Genomic DNA, 23502 nt, shown 5'->3' with positions numbered 1-23502 from the left:
ACCACCACCAACCTCCCCGCTACAACCGGGTTCTACTAACTAGCGGTTTCAAAAATGAAAAATGTATCCGGTTCGGACTCATTTTGGGCTTTGAAAAGAACTAGTGTACGGCCCAGGTCTTCGTTAATAGGCCTCGGCCCCATGCAGATTGTGCAAGACGAAAGGGTCGCAGACTCGCCGTGTTCTCGCTGTGCCTGGGTTTTCTTCTCCACGCTGGAATTATCTCCCTCACGCAAAGGACTCGCACGGCTACGGCGCGACGGCACGGCTACGGCGAGCCATCACGCCTTGTCGCCTCGCCGCCGCCGGTGATCTGGCCTCCTTGAGCGCCGGCACCAGATAGCCATCCCCATACCTCCCCTCCCCTCCCCTCCCCTTCCCGTCGAATCGGCGCCAAGAGGATGGCGTCCCGGTGGGGCAGCAGCTGCGCGCTCTGCGAGGGATCCAACCTCCCCTCCTGCTGCGCCGCGTGCGTCAACACCAGGTAGGAGTTGGCTCCTCGCCTCACCTCTCCGAAATTCGGAGCAAGCTTGCATCTTTCTGCCGTAATCCTCACGCTGCCGCTGCTGGATTTGTGCAGGTTGGTCGAGTACCACACGAGGCTGCGCATGATGAGGAGCCTCCGCGACTCCCTCCACTCCCGCATCGCCGCGCGCCTCGAGGCCAAGGTTGCTCTCCCTCGCAACCTTGATCCCCCGTCTCCAGTTCGGCAATCAATTTTGGGTCTTGATTAGCAGTTTCCGCTTGGAGACTATATTAGTTAGTTGTATTATTGCTGGGTTAAACATTAGCATGGCCGAAAACTTGTTAAGAGGAGGAGTATATGCATGAACCAAGTATGATGGTGTCGGAGTAACTGTGTCTGATCTTTGAATTGATGTGGCATTTTTGTGGTTCGTTTGGGAATTTGTGCGGAAAGGTTTTAGCTTTTCCCCTGTTTGTGTATTTGTAACAGAGCAAAGCGGAAGAGCAGAGGACCTGGAGAGTTAGCAAAACTCAGGATATCAAGGAGTTGAGGGATCGGCTTACTGAATTGAAGAGACAAACTGAGATAAGTAGGTCAATTCTTTTCACTTGATAGATTTTATGAGCGGTTGCTGGTCAGTTAGTGATACTGAGTTCTGGTTATTGCTGTTTTCACAGAGAAGACCAAGGTCAGGCAGGCATCGAGTGATCACAAGGCACAAACTGCATTGTTGAATTTGGCCTTTGTCACGGTATAAATATGTATATCTCAGTGTTATTAAAATCAAACTCAATAACACCTTACTAATGCTGCATATATCTTGCTTCTCATTGTCAGCTGAAAAAGAGGCGAGGTGATGCAACGATGATGCACACCAACGCCATGAAAGTCGCACAGATGCATCTCGTGAGTCTTAATGTGCCCCTTCTTTTCTCACTTGTTTGGTCCACATAGCAAGACTTCCATATTATCTATCATCTTTGTTATGCACATGAGCGTTTTCCCATGCAATTGAAATACGTGTACTTTGTTGGCAGATGACAACCACCTCAGAACGTTTGAAAATGCAATCAAAAGCTATAAAGCAACTGTGCAGGTTGTTCCTGGTGCAACGAGTAAGTTTCTACAATCCTTGGTGACAACCTCACCCGGCAAGATTCAATTTTGACCACATTTTGGAGCATGTAGTTTTTAATGATTTGCTGTAACATCTTTCATTGATCATATATTAGTATGTTATTATGCTGTTTGCCTTTGCATGTTCACTTGTAGAGTTTCATTGCCTAAAATGAGGAGTGTTTTTTTAAATACTTTATGATATTCTCTAATATGATCTGCTGTACTCAGTTATTCATGCTTACGTGAGGATTTATATTATAAAAATTTAAATATGCAGGTTATTAAAGATGGAGAAAAGAAAGACGGCTACAGTGGCCCATACGATGCAATATGCGGAGTTCGTCTTCCTCGTGGTCTCGATCCACATTCTGTTCCATCTGAAGAGTTATCGGCTTCATTGGGGTTATACTTTTGCTCCAACTACTTCTTATCATAATTGAAATGCTATGCTCATAATAGTTGGAACGACTAAATGAATGGATGTTCTTTTATGACTCGTAATGTGATCTTCTAACCTCAACCTTATGCATGCTCTCTGATTTTTTGTATTTTGTAAAGTTGCTTGCTTCTAAACATTAAGAAGTGCTGTCATGACCATAGAGAACTGTTATCAACTTCATTTTAGTTTATGGAACTGGAATTCATTGCAAGATAGTTCTGTATGGACACCAATAGTATTCCTTGTTATCTACAGCCATTTGAGATGTTGAAATATTATTCTCCTGGGTTGCGCATATTATTTGCTAGAACAGTTTGCAGTAATGATTTGTGTATTTGGTTCTAAATTACTGAAACTAAAGTTTCTTCTTGTTACAGATACATGTTACAACTCGTCAACATTGCAGTTCGTATCCTATCCGCACCTGCTCTTCATGTATCAGGATTTGGGGTAAGATCCATTTCACTGTCTGTATCAAACTTTGGGGTAAGATCTATAATTGCAATGCCAGATTGTCAGATTCAATTGGCTAGTCCTGGAAGTTAAATAGTATGTACCACAAATAGTAGTATGTCCTGTAAATTTGGTTATTTTCATCAAGACTATCTGTTGTTTGATTTTGAAGTATCTGTAACTATAGCACTTTGCACTTAATAAGGATATGTCCTCCCGACCTCCACATGTCATTTTTATGCAAACTATGTGCAAGTGTATTCTGCAAGTTATACTTGTTTAGATTTGTGATATGCATGTGTAGCAGCATGAACTTTCAATTGGCTATCCAGTTGGTTCATTGGCTAACATATTTGTAAATGTGATGTCTTAGGCTTCATGTTCACATATATGGCAGCGGAGTTCCTACTGGAACACACGACAGTCCCAGAGGTATTGTATCTAGGAAGAGCAGCTGCTCTCTATCTCATATTCTCATGAACATGAACATATAAAACTCTTACTGACATGAGACTGTTTAATTCTATTCAGCAAGGTTTACCCACTTTTTGTACCTAGGCAAAATATTTGCTCGGATGGTGAGGAAAATTCATTGACAGGAAGTGATTCGGGTAACTTTGGTGTTGACTCTGTGGATTCTGTCAAGAAACCATCTTTTGATTCCAAGAGAAGCAGTAGCTTCAACTTTTCTGCTGCATCTTCTCACTCCATGGAAAGACATCAAGACTTGCAAAGAGGAATATCACTATTAAAGACGAGTGTTACCTCCATTACTACCTACTATTATAATTCATTGGGCTTGGATGTGCCATCCAATCTTTCCACTTTCGATGCATTTGCAAAGTTGCTCCATATGTTATCGTCATCAAAGGCCCTTCGAGCTGCTCTTGAATTGAACATTGCTTCTAGGTATCTTATGTTGTTTCATAATAGCAGTGCATATCTGTGATCACATATTCTTGGTTCTCAAAAGGAAAAACTGACCCTGTATGCTGCTCGCAGATCAGAGAAGCAAGCACAGCAGTTGAACAGATCAATTTGGAAGGCGAGCTCGGCCATCTCATCCGAGAGCAGTATTATGGACAGCATGCACACAGCTATCATGGTAAATTGTTACGTTGCTTTTGCTTGCATTTCATCTGCTTCTATTCCATTGCATCGCATTGCCTGAATCTCTGTTCTGATCAGCCGAGCTCCCTGAACAACCTCCTCCTGAACTCCAACGAGAGCTTCTTGTACACCGGTAAGCCAGCAAAGCACCGTGGCGTGCCCGACAGCATCTTCGATGGCTGGGATTTGGTGGAGCGGGAGGTTTTACCGCCACCACCCTCGCAAGCTGAAGACGTTGCGCAGTGGGAAAGAGCCATGTCTGCTGGCGCCAAAAGGAAATGAAGCTTGTTTATGCATCTCTGAAGACCAAGCTGATAGAACACTGCAAGAGCTTCAGTTAGATATCTACCTGATCATGAGTTGTTGGTTTATGTACAGAACTGACCTCAACCTGTGGCTGAGTTATGCATATTACAGTCTTCACAGACTGCAGACAAGAACGTAGTAGGGTAGGGTTGATCAGCTCTCATCTGTACATCACATGTAAATTTGTAAATATAACTTTTATAGCGTTTACAGAAGGAAATAAAATGCTTCGAATGCTCCTACTGCTCTCTTTCCTGTGAAGGAAAATATTTCTTTTACACTCACTGCAGCCTACACGTATAACCAGAAAAGGAGTGTAAAAAGCAGCTGTGAAGAGGGAAATTTTAATTTTATTTGAGAAGAGAACTGATCCACGTGTCACCATCGTGAGGCATTCCCTCCGTTCCACCACAAAACCGCTCCTCCGACCTCGCCTCCTCGTCGTGCTCCTCCTCCACGCCCGTAGCCGTAGCTCCCCCCACCCCCCCGCGTTGCCGGCGATGAACAGCCTCCGAGCCATCTCCTCCCTCCTGCACATCTACTCGTCCGCCGCCACCGGACGAGGCGCCAGGCGGTTGGGGTTCGCGCCGGCGCTCGGAGGTAGCTTCCGGATCACGTCGAATCCGGGGCCGCCCGCGCTCGTGCTCGACGAGGTCGCGAGGGCGGCGGGCGGTGCGCGGAGGAGGGCGTCCACGCGCGCGGCGAGCTGGGACTCGGAGAAGTCGCCGTACGAGACACTTGGTACGTCGCTGTGCTATGGTCAGTGTGAGTGAGAGCGAGTGCACGAGTTCGCAATTAGGATTGGTGTCTGGGCGTTTGCTCTGTGCAACCTGGGGATCTACTTGTTCGTATGATGCCGATCAATTCAGTTGTCAAGGTCTTTGATCCGTCGGTGCTTCGCCTGATCGAAATTTGGTGATCGGTTGCCAAATTTTGATCATTTGCTGTTGTCATGCTTCTATGGTTCGGTCCTAAATTGGGATAGTTCTAGTAGTAGTACCAATCTGGCGTACACCTTCTTTTGTAGTTTGAGATGTCCTGTGTATTATGGACTTTTTTTTCGAATCGAGAATGTCCCCTTTTCCATTACATATGAACGGGAAAAGAAGCATTACATGGGCAGTAAACTGACTCAAACTAGCCTATCAAACTCAAACTCAGACAGAGTTCAGAAGCCAGAAAGAAAGAAGATAGGTAGAGTTAACTGACTCAAACTAGCCTATCATAAACTCCAGAACAGACACCTGAACAAACTGAAAGAAAAGATAGCTGGACATCAAAAGCACATCCTTTTTGCCTCAATTTTCCATCTCGCTATCCTGCAGTTGTCCTCCCGCGGGCGTGTCAGCACAAGCAGGAAGGAGGAGCAGTGGCAGCATCAGGTTGTTGAGTAGCAGCACCCCATCATCCGCTGTGCCACATATTGCATCATGCCTTCCACTCCTTGCAGAAGTTCTTCTTTGCTCATCCTGCTCAGCAACTCTGCCCAATGTTTCAGAAACACACATGCATGGAAAATTATCTCGCTAGGAGATTGAATTAATTTCTTTTTGAAGCAGGCTCGATTTAGCGTTTCCCAAATTGCCCAATACACAGCTGCCAACCCAATTACATGGAAATTATTACCTTTTGGGTTAGAATTTCTCAACCCACCGGTAAAATTGAGTAGCTGATCCGGGAATAACATCACCACGAACGAACATTGTCAGCACTCCCCAAACAACTTTAGTTATAGCACATTCGAAAAATAGGTGTTGGACGGTTTCAGATTGATCACAGAAATAGCATTTTGGGTTCACCCTGCCCATTTTTTTTAACATGTTGTGTTTTGTTAACAGCACACCTTGTTCTAACGGCCACAAAAAAGATTTTCATTATGGACTTGGAATTAGAGGTGAAGCTAATGTGTGTTCTTTCTGTGGCATGTCGCTCGAAGAGTTGGGTAGGGATGCAGACGAGGAGACCATAAAGACAGCGTACAGAAGATTGGCCAAGTTCTATCACCCAGACGGTTCGTTCATTCACCTTTCTGTATTTTTCTAGTATTCAGCAATTCTCCTTACTGCATTCCAGGCATTATTTGATTTAGCTGGTGTTTCCAGACTTACAATTCACATGCTCCTACAAACATGATGAACGTCTCTTTCAGTCTTTGTTAAGCGTTGGTGTTATGTTTGTTTGTCACTGAGCTGTTTGTTCGCCACAACACGATTTTTGCACAATGCATCAGTGTCAACTGTACAAACTTGTGCACTGTGACTATCGCTTCACAGTAATGGACCCTCATGTGAATTGTCGAAGTGAATGAGAACATCTGGTTATCTGTGAGTTACTTAATGTGCTGTGGATTCAGTGCTAAAGCATCAATTGCCTTATGTACTGCAGGTCAAGATAATTTTTCCATTGGGAATTTATGTGTTTATTTATCTTAGTAGCATGATTTACGCAGCATTTAGCTATTTCTCCATTCATAAATATGTGTCATTACAGTGGATGCATCTTTAGCTTGAGCAGCGGTTGTAGTGTAATACGGTCCATGGATCTTTCTTAAACTAGAGCTGCAATGGTAGAGTTCCAGACCATGTGGAGGACTAACGATCAGATTCCTTCATTCTTAATTATCGAACATGTGTAGTTCCCTTAAGTATCCTCTTTAGTCCTACTGACCGGAGAGTATGCACTAATAAATAAACTCAAGACTAACAAAATACATCTAGCAAGTAAAGGCTGTGGCTGGCTGTAGTTTACCAACAGCTAAACAAGTGATTCGTGGAAGACACCGGTGCCATAGGAATATAGGTTAATGCTATTTGGCACACATGTATTCTGTCTGATTATGTTGTTCTGTTACAGTTTATGATGGTAAGGGAACCCTTGAGGAAGGGGAAACTGCTGAAGCCCGTTTCATCAAAATCCAAGCAGCATATGAGCTGTTGATTGATGATGAAAGAAGAAGGACATATGATAGAGAGCACCATGTGAATCCAATGAAGGTCTGAATTTTCTTGGCCCACTTATTTATTATTTGATTATGTGCAGCATTTGGTTCAATCTTTCTGTTTGTTTGTTTAGTACTGTTGACATTTTCTTACTCATGCTCTGCCAATTTTAGTCACATAATTCGTTTTTCAATCCTGATTTAGTTCCATGATTCTGAACCCAAGAAAAGGAAATTACTTAAAGGTAGCACCATTCCATCCTTGCGAGAGAACCTACAAAACAGCGGTGTTTGTCATGCTCTGTTTATTCTTGCTGCAAAACTGGACGGGGGACAATGGCATTCATAAAGAACTAGCAACTGGTAACAAAAGCCAAACTATAACAACTACAAGTGGGCCTTACCATTCATTTGTCTTGAAATAGTTAAGCACTCTATTGTATTATCTGCAACTAGGAGCATGCAAATCAACATTATAAATTGTTTGATCATTACAGTAATTTGAAGTTGAGGGCACAGAATTTGAGTTGCTGAGCGATGTCTGTTTGAAAGAGGTATTCTTGCTGTTCTGAAAACCATCTTCTCCATTAATCAGGCTTCTCGGGCATGGATGGAATGGGTAATGAAAAAGCGGAAAGCCTTTGATAAACGTGGTGACATGGCTGTGGCTGCTTGGGCTGAGCAACAGCATCGTGAAATGACATTACGCGCACGGCGTCTCTCACGGTCAAAGGTGACAGTAGAACATTACATTTTTACATTCTCCATGATGTCCAACATCATTCTATCCTCATGCTGTTTATCTCTAAATCTGCACCTCCCAATACTGAATCTAGGTTGATCCTGAGGAGGAAAGGAAGTTATTTGCCAAGGAAAAGAAGGCATCTATGGAATTCTACAGCACAACTCTAAAGAGACATACCCTTGTCTTACGGAAGAGGGATATTATGCGCAAAAAGGCAGAGGAAGACAAGAATAAAGAGATCAGTAGACTTCTAGCTGCTGAGGGGCTTGAGCTGGACACAGACGAAGATGAGGACAAAACATTCTTAAAGTAATCCTTTTGATATTTACTGCCAGTTTCTTCCACCTCCAACCCAGAAAATAGCTGAGAGTTTCATTGAATTTCCGTGCAACGAGTATACAAGGCGAGAAGAATTGAGCTCATGGAATACCTGGAGACATACACATACAAATGTTGAATCAGAATACAATCCTCTCGGTGGTGCAAAGTGTAGTATTCTCCCGGGAGCAGAAAGGAAAGGATAGGAAGTAAAATTCATCAGCGTCAGGGCGTAGGGTTGTAGTATGATTCCAGCAAAATTTTATGGACATCATCTTGCAATATACGGAGTAAACAGCAAGCTTAGCAGAAGATGCATCATGCACGTCTCTCAGATATATATTCTCCCGTTTGTCAACCATGATTAAGTGCTATCCGTTTGTACCCCAAATGCAAATACCTCTGAAACATACATATTTGTGTTTACTGAACAGAATATTGCACTTTCGGTCTCGATTCCAGGCCTTGTTCCAGGGCAGGTCCGTCGACGAGCAATTCTTTTCCTCGACGATCCAGTAGCTAGTATTTATCAGTCCAGCATCAATTGGTCAATTTGGATAAACCATTCGCAGGAACTGATCGGGCTAAGCGCCAAGACAATTGTGGTGCCCGGGAACTTCTCTATCGGGTGGAACCGGATTCGTATATCGGAATGTATAATAATGTAAGTTTGGGTAAACAGTACCCTACCATTATACTGTAATGGTTACTGTGTTCCGAATCTAACGGTCCAGAAAGACTAATGTTATGATACTATTTATCCTCTGATATTACTTTAGCAAAGTTAGAGAATACTAATCCGGCACAACCCGGTACCTGAGTACATGATTTGGAGGAATCCCACAGGCCATGACCAGCTACATCGCCTCGGACATGTGCAGCCCATCACACGAGACGTACCTGGACGGGTCGGGGCATTGCACGGCGCCGGGCTCAGTGCAGTGCACGGCGAAGCTGCCGTTGTGCGCCAGTCGAAGGGGAGATGACGTTGAGGACCTCGCCGTAGTAGTCCGGCCACCATCTAACCTTCGCCTCACTATGCAACATATGGGCGATATGATCTTTGAGTCCCTTGCGTGCTACATATATCTCTTCATGGGCACGACGAGTGATCTTATCTCTCACGTTTGGGTTTGTTACTATACAATGCATGGTTGGCATGCAGCCATTTTTAAAAACGATTTAAAAAAAAAATAAACGAATGCAGCCAATTTTGAAGTCCATCCATCCGCATACCTTAGTGCTCTGCTTCTCAGGATGTGACACACTCGTCACTTTTAACTGAGCTCCAAGTTGATCTGTGCAACGATGAAGCATCTTGTATTTTGCCCCAACCACGATGCCTCTTCCTTCATGAAAAGTTTTTTTTGTGAACTTCCCTTTATGAAAAGCTGCATAATTGCACAATGGCCACTGATGCAACTTTCTTTCTCAAGTTCATTTGCAGGCAGTGGCGGGCCTAAGATTTTGAACTTGGGTGTACATACAATATTATATAGAAATTTACTAGATATCTGTTGACAAGTTTCTTCCAAGAAATCTGTCGAATTTCTAACCTTAGGATCCGTAACGAGATTCATGCTCCAGCCATCGAAACATCTTCTCCGGTGAGCTCTCATCATCCCCGGCGATGCCATCGACATCTCCGGTGAGGGTTAGGGGGTTCAGGTTGGAGTTAGGGTTTAGGATTTTCGGGGGGGTTTGGTGACCCCCGACTATAGAGGGATGGCTGGGGAGTTTGTCAGATAGGCGGTGGTGGCGAGCAATGGGCGGGACGATGAGGCGTTGGGGGCGCCGCCTGCTGCGGGTGGTGGTGGACCGCTGATTGGGCAGGGATGGCGGCGGGGGCATCATGGTCGCATCGGTTAGTGAGGGAGCGATCGTGGCTCCGGTGGCGTCTGGGCAGTAGCAGAGGCGGGGGAGCGAGGATCCATTGCCGTCGACGTAGAAAAAGGAGCGTGCAGAGGGAGAGGGGGAGGGGAGGGGGAGGGAGTTTGGCAGCGGAGGAGCTTGGCGGCGGTCTGCGTGGAGCCAGGCACGGCGCCGGCGAGGCCACGCTGAAAGAATCGAATGGCCCAAGAGGGAGAGGGGTGAATTGGGCAATTAAAAAAAACTTCTTTCGATTTCTAGAACAAGAAGCAACCTTATCCTTAGATGAAAAAAAAATACAACTACATGATCAGGCTAAGGAAAGGGAACCAAAACAAACAAGAAAAAAACACAAGGAGAAATACGGAATCAAAGGCTTGTACGAAAGTAAATGCTCAAAGTAAATACGGGATGTAAAGAGATGGACAAGAGAACACCGGATTTTTTTCCCAAGGTATCGAGAAATTGGCACTCCCCCTAATCCTCGTTGGAGCATTCACTAAAGATATCGCTCCTCCTTGAGTCACAAAGACTCAAGTGCTCCCTTATGATTACCATTTCTCCATCTTCAGATTGGCATGCATCAAATCAAGTACAAGCTCTTCTCGGATCTCCCACAAGAACTCCAAGAGCTCACCGAGAATACCTCTAATCTCACCAAGACCGGCTAGATGTTGCCAACCACCAAAAGTAATAAGCCAATAGCTTCACTTGACCAAGATCAAACTTAGACTGCAGCTAGATACACACTTGCTACTCTCTAATTACTAACGATGTCCTTAATCTTCAATTAGGGATTTGGAAATTAACTCAAGTGCTCTCTCTTACTTCTTAATGACACATACAATATATGAACTACTCTGAGTCGCAAGAACAAGGAATGAAACCAAGTGGAGAGTATTAATAGGCTAGAGATCCAAATTATAGCCGTTGCCTAACCATCAACTTTTTCTATTATCACCGAATGGTCCGGTGAGTATACCCTTACTCACATCGGACAATCCGGTGAGTACAATTTTCATACCCAAGTGACAGCTGTCATTAGCCATTACTGCTGAGAATTAGTCCGATGATAAACATCCTGTGATCAATACACTGACACCGGACCATCCTGTCAGTTGAACCAAACTAAACTTCACTTTGCAAGCCTCTCCGCTGAAAATACTCTGATGCTCATACATATCTATCACCGGACCATCCGGTGAGTAGACCACTTCAAACTACCCGAAGAAATCTCTCTGTAGAAATTAATCTGGGGATCTCAACCTTTAATCACCGACTTTTTTCTAATTTCCCTTTCCTCCCTACGGTGGATGAACAGTATCCACTTTTTTCTGTTTTTTTCTTTCCTCTTTCTCTATTTAGATAGTAGAGTTTCAATGCTACAAAATTCACAAGACCTTTTTTATGGCCGATAATTCATGATGAATCTATTTTAAAAAGATTCACATCAATACTCCGTGTAGGTTTCAAAATAAAAGAAACTTCAAAAAGAGCTACTTTTAGAACTTCTAGCAATTTTTAAGGACTCAAAAAAATTCCCATAAATCTAGGAAATTCACTAATATTCCTCTCATGTGTCTTAATAATATATAAAATTATTTTCAATCATAAATTACTTGGTGAAAAAGTGAGTTCCTATACAATGCTCCATTTATATTCATTTTATCATTTTATGTGATACTATCTTTTTAATTCAATTTGAATTCAAACATGTACAGATACAAGGAAATTATTCATAAATTTCCCTTACTGCGACAAATCAAGAGTAGTCTTTCTTGATCTCTCTGTCATGCTCATGCATTCTGCATGTACCACAAAAATATTCTTTTGAGTTAGAGTTGTTCTTTTTTTTATCTTATCTTTATGATTCCTTTTCTGGTGCACTTTGCTTCATATGGGAAAATATCTATGGGTAGTACCATTCGAAATGTAAGGTCCATGTCCATATCCTTGCATCTATGTTTTTCCCTCGCAAACTTGTTTGTCTGTACGCTAGACCCCGTTCGTGCAGCTACACCGAGTGATAAATCAAACAGATTTTTTCTTGTCTTTTGCCCTCTTCCAACCAGTCCTCTTTCTCAAAATTTGCAGCTTTGCCTCAGAATTTTTCGTCTTATTCTGCAGGCTGCAGACTGCAACTGCAGAGATTCCACTCCTTGCCTGTGAAAAGGAAAAGGAAGAAAAAAAGTTTGAGCGAGGCGACGGGAGCAGCGTCGGCTTTGTAGGGAGAGGCCGCAGGAGTGCGTGCAGGGGCTTGGTGTCCTGCTGGGGGTCGAGGGCTCCTTTTGTAGCCTAGCATGGCATGGGAATCGCGTCGATTTCAGTTAGGGTTTAGGCGGCGGCGCGAGCTAATCTCGATTCCATTTGGCTCTGAATCGTCGTTTAAACTTGGGGATAAGGGTCGAAATTGGAAGAGGAGTCCTTCCCGAGTTTATCCATGAGCTTCTGGACGATCTTCCCTCGTAGTCAAGGCAGATTTGGCTGAGGAATGCTCAGCCGGTTTGGAGTCGTTTTCGGATGGGAATCGTACCGTCGCGAGGTGGATGATGGACCTGACCGGCGGGCCCGGTGCTGCAGCGATCGAGAGAGCAGAGGGGGCAGGTGTGTATGTGGGCTGCGGACCGGGGTGTTTGTCTGTACGCTAGACCCTGTTCGTGCAGTTACAGTGATCAGTCAAGCTTTGCCCTCTTCCAACCAGTTCTCTTTCTCTCTTTCTCAATTTGCAGCTTTTTTTCGCCCCCGTTCGCCCCCATTTCTGCCTTGGAATTTTTCGTCTTATTCTGCAGAGAGATTCAACTACTTGCCTGCGAAAAGAAAAAGAAGAAAAAAAATTTTTGTTCAAAAGAACAGAAAAGAATGTGTTCTGCTTGACTGAAAGTTTCAAAAGAAAACGACAACCAAAAGAGAAGGGAAAAAAATCCCATATAAAGCCTCCGTCTCGCTAGGCTTCCTCCACCGTTGCCTAGCTCTCCTCTCCCTCGCTTGCATCTCCCTCGGCAAGATGGATGGAGGCCAGGCTGCAGCCGATGCCCAGCGCGGTATCTTGCTGTTCTTCTTGTTCCTGCCTGTTTTTTGGTATTATTCTCTGGTTTTTGGTGTCCCTTCTGCCTGACTCTTTGCATCCTTTGCAGCGCGAGAGGTGTACACGCACGGTGTTTCGAAGGTGCTTCTCTTCCTCTTCCTCTTCTGTTCTTTCTCTGTTCTACGTCTGCTGAGTCCTGTGAGATTTGGGTTTTCAGGTGAAGGCGGTCCACAACCCACCGCTGGTGCTCATGCTGATGCTGTATCCCTCGCTCCTGGCATTCTCGATGGCGGCGCGCAATGCGAATTTTGCGCTCCTCATCCCCACCCCCACCACTCCAGGCGCTCCCTCTGCCGCTCTCCACGGAGACGATGACCAGTGGGAGAGACCCCTCTTGTACCGTACCATAGTGTGTTTCGTCGCCATCATCTTCGACCACATCTACCTTCTCGTCAAACTCATGGTCCGAGGCCCCGCCGGTGTTGGTGCCCCAAGGATGACGCGTGCCTTCGCTTGGTTTCCGCCCATTGCCTTCTGGATGACGACGTCGGCGTTCTTCTACAACTACGTTACCCTCGCTCGGTAAGTACATCTTGCAAACGTCTGTTCTTGTGTTTTTCTTCATTTACTGCTAATCCGTGTTACTCTGTAGCTATGGCGCAAGCATAAAGGAGTGGTTCGCAGCGGGATGCTCTTCCGGGATCATCCTACTCATTACCATTGTTGTTGTGCTGGTAAGCCCCTGGCTCTTCCATCATGAGATGATTCTCCTGTTCGTGTTCGATCTAATTTTTATTTGGTTTCAGACATCTGTTCCGGTGGAGAGGGTTATGCATCTGCGCGAGGAAGCCGAACCCGTTCCAGCGGCGCATCAGCAGGTCTGAGGGCTGTCTGAGAGCACTGACGCAAACCCGTTTTGGAAAAACACATGTTAGGACCGCTAGGTTTGAGTTACCGAACAATAGCAAACCTTTTTTTGGAAAAACACATAGCATCTGAGTTGGATTAGCCTGAAATCTACGAATTTGCAGAGTCATTCAGTTAGTTGTTTGCTTCAGTTTCAGAATTTGTTAGAGTTCAGAGCATAAGCCGCAAATGTGTGCGAGCTATGCGCGTCCTGGGTGCCGCATGATCTGCTCGTGGGATGGCACGAGGTGACCGGATCGTGAGGAGCAAGTTCTTACTATTTTGATATGCAGAACAATTGCATAGTTATGCATAAGCCTGAAATCTATTCCCCCTACCTCAGCTGCTCTGCTCTGCTTCTCGGAAGCTGATCACTTTTAACTGAATTGCGAGTTGGTGTGGGCATGATGAAATGTTGGGAGAGTTTCTGGGTCTGTATCTTCTTTTTTTTTTTTTTTGCGGAGGACATTGCCCCCTCGGTAGGCAGTAACACACAACGGAATCCGTTGAAACGGATAACTGGCTAGATCGATGGCAACTGCACACTATAATATCTCGTCGTCCTCGCTGGCCATGCGGCGAGACGACGACTCTGCCGCCTTTAAATTCCACCACCACCCCGCGCCAGCCAGCTGCTACCCATCATTCCTCCCACGGCGGCTGCCTCGATAGAGTTTGTACTTCCCGAGTGATAGAGTTTCAACTGGAAACAAATTTTAGCGATAGCGATTTTTTCATAGGAGAGCAGCACAAAGTTCAAAATATTTACAGGCAGAACAGAAAGGAAGGGTCCATCTCGGGGCCGAAAACAAAAACAAGAGAGCCACCGCAACGGGTGCACTGCAGTGCCAGGCGAAAAGGACAACTACAGCCGACAAGCTTCTGTTTGTTTCGTGTCCTGTCATTGCCCGAGGATAAAGGAAACACAGTTGTTGCACAACATATAAATGGTCAGCTTGCCCTCTCTTCCTCACAAGCCTCCTTGTAGTTCTTTCTAGTTGCTAGTAGGGAGTCCCTAAAACACGAATTTGTTCACGAATTTGTTCTAGCTCCAGAGGATCTTGTGTGCACTTGATACAAGACCAGATTATGGTACCAATCAACATTGGAAAGAAGATACCAACCGCGTAAGCTCTCACTTGCGTTGACCTGGGCTTCGTTTGGTCTGCAAGAGCCATACCGATAATTGATCCCTCCATAAGCCAACAAAGGAACCATACTATGAACCAAATCTGTAAAACCATGGGTAAATAAAAGGTAATTAGGTGCCAAAGGCTCTACATGGGGCACTTAATATAATTCATCAACAAGACACCTTGACAATAATTAAATCACATACACCTACCCATGGTTGATAGAACGGCGACAGGATTCCTTCACATGCAACCCTCGCTGCTTCGTACTCTTCTTCATCCTCGAAGTAGGCCGCCGTGTGCCTGTGATACCAGTACTTGCCCACCCGGCCCTCTCGAAACGTAAATAGCGGCAACGTCGACAGGACAGTGCTGCTGGCTTCTCTCTTGGTTACGATGACTTTATAGCAACGGGTTCTGCAGATGATGCAACGTTTGTTACGGTAGAAGAAGCGCATGCGCACCATGCACCCACGGCACACGACACGGTGGCCACACCGCCCGATAGCCACCCACTCAAGGGGCGCGGTGCACAGCACGCAACGGTTTTTACCGTCGTCGTCGTTGTTGCTCTCGGCGTCGTCGACGACCTTGACAGGTTGCAGTTCGATGTCCACAACATAACAGTCCGCACTTTGAACGCCTGTGGGATGAGGTGGTTGCTCCATAGGATGGATGCCTGGGATTCAAAAGAGCGAAGGGGTAAGTTACGATTTAATATAGACTATTCAGATCAGAACGGATGGTTGAGATTTAATGAGACCTACTTGCAACCAGGGACGTTGCCGTGCTGGATCTTCGGCGGCGGAGCACGACCAGAGCGTTGTGGCGAACCCGCTTTGCGGCGAATCGGGCGTCGCAATCGGCTGCAGCGTGCTGGCACCGGTGAGAGGCGACGGAGAGGGTCGGTGCGCGTTGGTGACGGTCCTCCGGGTGTAGACGGTCGACGAGCTTGCCACAGGGAGCTTCCTCGGGAGCTCGCGATGCCGTAGAGTCCTTTGGTGACGACGGAGCGGTCTCGGTGAGGAAGATCGAGCGAGGCGACGGGAGCAGCGTCGGCTTTGTGGGGAGAGGCCGCAGGAGTGCGTGCAGGGGCTTGGTGTCCTGCTGGGGGTCGAGGGATCCTTTTATAGCCTAGTATGGCATGGGAATCGCGTCGATTTCAGTTAGAGTTTGGGGCGGCGGCGCGAGCTAATCTCGATTCCGTTTGGCTCTGAATCGACGTTTAAACTTGGGGATAAGGGTCGAAATTGGAAGAGGAGTCCTTCCCGAGTTTATCCACGAGCTTCTGGACGATCTTCCCTCTTAGTCAAGGCGGATTTGGCTGAGGAATACTCGGTCGGTTTGGAGTCGTTTTCGGATGGGAACAGTACCGTCGCGAGGTGGACGATGGACCTGACCGGCGGGCCCGGTGCTGCAGCGATCGAGAGAGCAGAGGGGGGAGGTGTGTATGTGGGCTGCGGACGTGGGTGTTGGCGGCCCAATGGGAGAGAGACGGCCCAGGGGGAGAAGTAGCGGGATGGGACGGCTGAGGTGATTTTTTATTTTTATATTTTCTAACTCCGTGATAATTCATGATGAACTAATTTTAAAAGAATTTACCTTAATAATTCGTGTAGATTTTAAAATAAAAACTTTAAAGAGGGCTACTTTTAGAACTTCTATTAATTTTTAAGGCCTAAATTTTTTTCCAAAAATCTAAGAAAATTCACTAATATTCCTCTCATTGTGTCTTAATAATTTATAAAATTATTTTCAACCCTAGATTACTGGGCGAAAAAGTGAGTTCTTTTATGATGCTCTCTTTATTAAATAAATTCAAACATGCACAAATACAAAGACTTTATTCATAAATTTTCTTTACTGTGACAAATCAAGAGTCGTCTTTCTGGGTCTCTGTCTTGCTCATGCATTCTGCATGTACCAAAAAATATTCATTTGAGTTATAGTTGTTCTTTTTTTTCTCTTATCTTTATGATTCTTTTTCTGTTGCACTTTGCTTCCTATGGGAAAATATCTACGGGTAGTACCATTCGAAATGTAAGGTCCATATCCTTGCATCTGTGCTTTTCCCTCGCAAACTTTTCTACGGAGAACATTGCCCCCTCCACGGACGGTGGCGGCGGCATCGAGGGCCGGTGACATTGCCCGTTGGAGGAGAAAGAGTGGGAAGATGGCGGCGCAGTCGCGTTGCCGTCACGATTTCCAACGAATCGGGCGGTAGATGATCGCATCTCGCGGATTTCTCTAGGGTCTATTTGTTTGTCTGTACGTACTCTCAATTAGATCTAGTGGATGCAGGTGCATATGTTTGATAGCCTGTATGTTCTCTGAGGCCAGGCTAGGCCCGTTCGTGCAGCTATACTGTTAGAGCCAGACTCGAGGAAAACGTAGAGAAGTTTCTTCGCTCCTTAACCGCTGGGTGATCAGTCAACCAAACACGCCCTAGTGTTTTCAATTGATTCTAGCCTAAAAAGTCGTGCCATTTTGATAAACCACACCGACGGCCAACCAGCTAGCAGCAGTAGGACACCACAGAATCCGTTAAAACTGCGCCGTGGTCTTGCACTTCATCATGTCGGTGACCTTCTGGCCGGTGGCGTTGAGGAGCCCTTGGATGTCGAGGTAGTTGGCGGCGATGATGAGGTCGTAGAGGGCGTCCTGGCCGAGGCCGTCGACGAGCTCGCGGTCCCACTTCTCCAGGTTCTCGGATGCCGCGGTGTTGACGCTGCTGTTGCCGGTCGCGGCGCTGGGGTCGGAGTCGGGCCTAATGGCGGCGTTGGCGTGCTTGTTGCAGTACTAGGTCACCTTGTCGAGGGCCCGGGAGGTGACGTTGGGGAGCGGGATGTTGTCGTCGCCGAAGCCTTCGCTGATCATGGCCGCGCGCGACGATCGACAACAGCCGCGCCACCGCCTCCGACACACGGAACTCCTTCCCCTTCGAGCTCTTCAGGGTGATCTCCTTGCTGCCGTCACATGCATCCTTCTCCGCCTCCGTCGCTCCCTTCTCCGTCGCCATCGCTCTCGCTCTCTCATTGACGAAACCCTCGCTTCGCTAGACGCTCACGATGAATGGGTGAGGGAGGGGACTCGGCCGGAATGATCGGGTTGGGGCTTTGCGGTGGCGCCGATTTATACGCGCGTCTCACGGGTTCGGGTCGGCCGGGGAGAGGCGTGCGCTGGCACAAATATGTTTCTTCTGCCCCAAGAACAGGTCGTGCCGTCTGGGCCGGATGGGTGTGTTTGTCCATCCAACTGGTGGGCCGAAATCGAGACGAGCTCAATTTTTCGGACCACCTCTGGGCTTCTCTTACTGAGCTGACTGGGCATATTTGAGATTAGCTGGTTCGGCCACTCATGCGGGCCATAGTTATATTTCGAATTCATCTAAAAAAGGGTATATTTGAATGGACGACTTTTTTGTTTTTTCCTTCGAATTATTTCGAATGGATTTATCTTAGCAGTCATTCTGTAGCTATATTAGTTTGTACAAAAAGAGAACATAGATCATTATAAACATAAAGGGAACCTTTTCTCCTCTTATGCTATTGCTAACTAAATTGTGGCACTTATGAATAAAAAATACATTTTTAATGTGTCAAAAACCACCAGGAATCGCTTAATCTACTTCCGTATCTGTTAGGAAAATTGTAACAAAGAAAACATTTGTAACCGGAGATATTTTTTAAATTGTGCCATTATAATTGCACCACCTCTAGCTGCACAATTTTTCGATTTTGTCTGTGTTTGCTAGCCCAGTGTCTCTGGGTGTTGTGCTCAGGTCTGAATAGCAACACACCTTCCTCTAAAAAAAATTAGACTACACCTCAATAGAAAAGGAACACTAGTACAGTTCCTCCCAGCCTCCCAGGGGAAAAAGCAGCAGTATCACTAGGATGAGGCATGTTCGGTGACTGTTTATGTAATTTTTTTAGCATTTGGATGACAGTTTACTCACCGTACATGTTACATGTAGCATTCACACTATATGACGCCAAAAAAAAGAATAAACAGTACATTCTGTAACAAAACACAAAAGAAAACAGAGCGAGTTCCCTTGTCATTCTGGATGCAATCTCTATAGCCATCTAACCCTCCTTGCCATGCGAAAACTATTCTAAAACAGCACAATGGAACAAATATTTTCCATTTGTTGACTTGCTGCCAACTCATGCACTGAAGGAAGCAGAACACATTCTGGGATTGGGATGCTACTCCCCTGTTCAACTCATACCGGAAACCATGCAAAGTCTGGAACTGGATTATACTCGAGCATTAGAACAAGACATGATTCATTGATCCTTATCCAATACATGCCGATAATTAAGTGCTAAGAGCTAGTTAACTGAATATAATCAAACAAACACAACAGGCAAGTCAGGAAAAAAATATTCACTTCATATCCGTGCAATCAGATCACTACAGAGATAGAGTAATCATGCAAGCAGGATGGGACTGAATATACATGACATGCATTTCAGGATTATAGATTCGCTTCATGCAAGCAGAATAGCAAATCAATAAGTGCTAGCTAGAACACTTTTGATGTTTGATCAAGAGTAGTTCTAGCACATTGCAATTCACGGGGTTAATGAGAAGTGACAGACACATCAGGATATGCAAGCAGTTCAAACTATTCACTGCAACTTCATACAAGCAGAACTGCAGAGACTGAGCAATCATGGCACCGCCAACTGCAAGGAACTGAACAAGACATGGCATGCATTTCGGGGAGAAAAGCTAATCACTTCACTTCATGCAAGCAGATCAAGGGTACCAGAACACATTGGACGGAGACGGTAGAAAAGGGATTAACGACTAGAAACGTCAATAGATGTCTCAATGATTTTTTTATAAAATCGATAGTGTCGAAAAATTAACTCTTGTCGCAGGGATCCCGAGAGACCCCTTTTTAGAGATTCGGCCGGGGGATGATTCTGAATAAGTTCGTCGGAGAAATGAATGAGAGTAAACGCAACGGCCGGTGGATGGGGTGATAGTCCTAGTGAAGAAGTAAATGCACCGAAAATTTAGACAGATTCGGACCGCATGGGGGTGTAATACCCTACTCCTGTGTTGATGTAATAACTGTCCTGAGGAAGTCCCTCAAGGATATTGTTGGTTACAAGAATGTTTGTCTAACTAAGAGCTTGAGGCTCCTTGTTCTTGGGCAGGGACTATACCTCGAGTTGGTCTATGGTTCGATTCTTACGGTCTCTTACTCGATTGCTTGTTCGCTTGATGGGTTGTTGGGTTGTTTCTTCTCTGTCTGTCTCAGGGGGCCTCTCTCCTTCTTGTGTGTGCCGACTCTTTTATGCACTCGCCGGCTGAGGTATGCCCTGAACGGGAAGGAGGGGGCACAAGTTCCAAGATGTCACGACTGGGAAAGGCGTCATCATTTTTTCTGGGCGAGGCGATGGGGGGGGGGTGGGAAACGCGGCGCACGCCCGGTCACCTGTCACCATAAACGCCCTGGCAACGGGCGCCGTAGAGAGGGCCCACCGGGCAGCCACAGAGCAACCCGGCGTGCCCGCTCTGTCTTGTTCCTCTGCCACGGCAGGGCGGCAGGCGGAATGCCTTGATCCTGGCGACGTTATCCCAAGATACATCGGGTGATACGGGACGGGACCCTTGCAATTAATGGCCCCACGCCTCTCTGCCAAAACGTGGCAGGAACTGACACTGCGGCGGGAGCAGTTGGGGATGTCAGGCCGCGCATACTCATTAAATGCGGCCTCAGACCTCTGACTGATTGACACCTCATCGGCGGGCCCCTCGGGGGTCTTTCTGGGTCGTCGGGGCACCGAGCGCTCGGGGGTACTGTTCACCTCCCCGAGCACTCTCTCCCGAGAATACCTATCCTTATCCTCGGGGCACCGGGTGCTCGGGGGTGCTGTTTACCTCCCCGAGCACTCTCTCCCGAGCACTCTTGCGCGAACCTTCGGGGAACCGAGCGCTCGGGGGCTGCCACGTGCAGCCCCGCGCACTCTCTCTCGAGCACTCTTGCACAGATCTTTCGGGGAACCGAGAGCTCGGGGGCTGCCACGTGCAGCCCCGAGCACTCTCTCCCGAGCACTTTCACACTGACCCTCGGGGAACCGTGCGCTCGAGGACTGCCGCTCACAGTCCCCGAGCGCCCTCTTCCGGAACTTAGCTCTTCTGATCGTCGGGGGACTAGGGTGCTCAGGGGTGACCGGGCACCTCCCTGAGCACTTTCTTCCCGGGAGACTCTGCGGATCATCGGGGAACTGGGGTGCTCGGGGACCAGGGACTGTGGCCACGAGCACCTTCTCCCGGAACTTGGACTTTCTTCGCCCCGCAGGAGGGACCTCGCGGGATGGTGACACGTGGCGGACGGCTGGCCTGGCCTCGGGACTCAGGGACCCCCGGTTCCTGATACACCGACAGATAGCTTTCTATTTGAATCATCTAACACACCTTAAAACTCAAGCGGAAGCAAAAATCAAAAGAAATTTTAATAAAAGAAAATCAAGGCAACACGACTTCACAGATGGTATATGAACCATATGTTTTATTTAAGATCAATTCATGTGTCTTAGCACTCGAAAGATCATAACTAGCAAATAAATAAGAAAAAATAAACACCGAGCAACGAAACTCTCCAAATTGATTGTGTAGATGCAAGAGAATTCAAGACCCCGTCATATAAGCGTGTGTATACGAATTTTATGCCTCTAGCAATATGAAGTATGCCTCTAGCAATATGAAGAATGATCTCACGATGTGCTTAAATTTCAGCCAAAAACAAAAATGAAAATAAAAACCGAAAAAGAAAAACTTGCACACAAGATAAGGGAACCAAGAGAGGGAAATTAGAAGGAGGAAAATTCAAGTACATGCAACGAAATAAACTTCATTATCAAAGAGGTCAATCCTATTTTAGGCAGATTATAAAAATTTTTCTTTCAAAACTCTCACCTATTACATAGGCCAGCACTTATTCTTCTCTCCACTAAAATCCTAGCACAATGCTCTTATATGGGTCGCACAAGGGGCTCAAATAGCTGGTTCACCATCTCCTATAGCACTACCCCTCTATTTATAGGTCTAGAAAATTTGATTCCCAAGTTTTCTAACTTTTTTCCAAAATACCCCTATCTTGTAGTACACTTTTACCTATCACCGATGGTATTTTAGTCCATTTTCTTCTCTATTCATCAGACGATCGCGACGCCTTTACCACTTAGCTTCGCCTCGACACAAACTTCGCGATGGTGCTACGTACTCCTCCAGTCCTCCCACGGTTTTGAGGCCAAACCACGAAATCCTAGCACATTTCTCAAAGCGTGACTAACCACCACTTGCTTCCACCTAAAACAAGCACTCCGATGATGACGTGTATCCTCCATCTTGCGATCTTGATCATTGGCAAGTCTCTGCTGCTCCCGATCCCTTGGGCCGTCTTATCACTTGTATCGACATCCCATTCGCTTGAGTTTATTAACACACAATCTTCATCATCTGTTTCATACTTTGCTTGACCTTCATGTGCACAGCTAGGATCACCCTTGACTCCGCCCGACCCTCCTTGATCGTCCGGTGCCAAGCACCCTCTTAGCCCTGATCACTCACTGTCGACCGTCAAGTTGCATCCGTCACATGCACACCTTAAAACAAGCAAACACATTTCTTCATAGTCCAAAACATCTCCAGATTAGCACAAAATAAAAAAAATTCAACTCAGAGCACATCCTGCAGAAAACATGAACATCGGATATTCCGGTGTGTTCTGCTCCTGAACATCGAACCATCCAGTGAGTGTAACACTATCTGTTCTAGGAAAACATTGCTCTCTGCAAGAAAAGGTCCGGTGAAAGCTTCTGGTGATCTTATATCCATCACTGGATAAACCGGTGTGTGCTAATCCACCGAACCACCCTCTCTGCAACCTCTCTGCAACAAAAGGTCTGATGCACTCTCTGGTGTTCACAATTACAGCACCGGACTATTCGGCGTACATAATCAAACTTGACACTAAAAATCTCCTCTCTGCAGAAAATACTCTGATGCTCTCAAAGTCTATCACCGGACCATCTCGTGTTTGCTTTCATTTCTGCTTTAGCACTGAAAGTACTCTAGTGAAACCCTCCGGTGTAGTCACGAAACTCATTGGACCTTCCGGTGCATTGATCTCTAATTTCGCTCAAAAAATTGCTCTCTGCAAGAATAGTCCAGCGAGTATACACTGCCCACACAGTAACTTCCGGGGCATGTATTTTTCTGCATATAGAAAATAATTCGCTAATTCTAAATACCGCCAACTCGAATTAGATATGAACAAAAATAAGCATCAACAAACATATGCTAATCAAGTTCAAGACACATCAATTGTTGCCAATGCCTCATCATATGCAAACCAAGATACTTCTCCACTTGGTTTCTCAATCTTTCCCTTGATGAGTGCATTGACAACCGTCAAAGCACAAAGATTTAGGATAGAAGAAGTGAAGCAAACTCAAGTGACTAAAAACTCGAGAAAGAGTAAATACAAATCACTTGGCATAAGATAGATTGCAAAAGACCGAAGATAAAAACAAGCCAAAACCTCAAAAGAACAAGAAAAGCTCAAAAACTCAAAAACAAATTCTCTCCCTTGGTGAATGCACATTTTTCATTTTTTGTTGAGGTTTGTTACAATTTTTCTCATTTCTCCT

At 45.9% G+C, this 23502-nt stretch overlaps 5 protein-coding genes across 7 annotated transcripts; 3 read left to right on the top strand and 2 right to left on the bottom strand.

Annotated features, from left to right (window-relative positions):
* Window positions 1-233: 233 nt before the first annotated feature.
* LOC133890442 (uncharacterized) lies at window positions 234-4135 on the top strand. 2 transcript variants are annotated; one of them, XM_062330810.1, is made up of 12 exons: window positions 234-484; window positions 581-668; window positions 956-1055; window positions 1144-1217; window positions 1304-1372; window positions 1504-1581; window positions 1863-1987; window positions 2402-2474; window positions 2851-2909; window positions 3036-3386; window positions 3480-3582; window positions 3666-4135. In XM_062330810.1, exons 1-12 carry the CDS (start codon window positions 402-404, stop codon window positions 3867-3869), a joined length of 1407 nt encoding a protein of 468 aa, XP_062186794.1. In that variant the 5' UTR covers window positions 234-401; the 3' UTR covers window positions 3870-4135. The 2 variants fall into 2 exon arrangements, with proteins under 2 accessions (XP_062186794.1, XP_062186793.1); XM_062330809.1 differs by having other exon boundaries at window positions 3009-3386.
* Window positions 4136-4273: 138 nt separating this feature from the next.
* LOC133890443 (uncharacterized) lies at window positions 4274-8353 on the top strand. Its single transcript, XM_062330811.1, has 6 exons — window positions 4274-4634; window positions 5830-5904; window positions 6747-6886; window positions 7427-7564; window positions 7668-7885; window positions 7972-8353. The coding sequence occupies exons 1-6, from the start codon at window positions 4394-4396 to the stop codon at window positions 7991-7993; spliced, it is 834 nt and encodes a 277-aa protein (XP_062186795.1). The 5' UTR covers window positions 4274-4393; the 3' UTR covers window positions 7994-8353.
* A 3375-nt stretch (window positions 8354-11728) lies between these two features.
* LOC133891020 (uncharacterized) lies at window positions 11729-14031 on the top strand. Its single transcript, XM_062331701.1, has 5 exons — window positions 11729-12804; window positions 12898-12929; window positions 13006-13370; window positions 13441-13522; window positions 13595-14031. The coding sequence occupies exons 1-5, from the start codon at window positions 12768-12770 to the stop codon at window positions 13670-13672; spliced, it is 594 nt and encodes a 197-aa protein (XP_062187685.1). The 5' UTR covers window positions 11729-12767; the 3' UTR covers window positions 13673-14031.
* A 456-nt stretch (window positions 14032-14487) lies between these two features.
* On the bottom strand, window positions 14488-16205 carry LOC133891377 (uncharacterized). 2 transcript variants are annotated; one of them, XM_062332089.1, is made up of 3 exons: window positions 15595-16205; window positions 15040-15506; window positions 14488-14926 (listed from the first exon to the last, which is right to left on the bottom strand). In XM_062332089.1, exons 2-3 carry the CDS (start codon window positions 15493-15495, stop codon window positions 14696-14698), a joined length of 687 nt encoding a protein of 228 aa, XP_062188073.1. In that variant the 5' UTR covers window positions 15496-15506; window positions 15595-16205; the 3' UTR covers window positions 14488-14695. The 2 variants fall into 2 exon arrangements, with proteins under 2 accessions (XP_062188073.1, XP_062188074.1); XM_062332090.1 differs by having other exon boundaries at window positions 15662-16205.
* Window positions 16206-17371: 1166 nt separating this feature from the next.
* LOC133890389 (SKP1-like protein 1B) lies at window positions 17372-17846 on the bottom strand. The gene is made up of 2 exons (XM_062330775.1): window positions 17692-17846; window positions 17372-17594 (listed from the first exon to the last, which is right to left on the bottom strand). The coding sequence occupies exons 1-2, from the start codon at window positions 17844-17846 to the stop codon at window positions 17372-17374; spliced, it is 378 nt and encodes a 125-aa protein (XP_062186759.1).
* Window positions 17847-23502: the final 5656 nt, after the last annotated feature.

The sequence above is a fragment of the Phragmites australis genome, chromosome 14 (genome assembly GCF_958298935.1).
Source record: "Phragmites australis chromosome 14, lpPhrAust1.1, whole genome shotgun sequence".
NCBI lineage: Eukaryota > Viridiplantae > Streptophyta > Magnoliopsida > Poales > Poaceae > Phragmites > Phragmites australis.
Note: the sequence above shows the minus strand (reverse complement) of the source record. Positions and strands in the feature narration are given on the sequence as shown.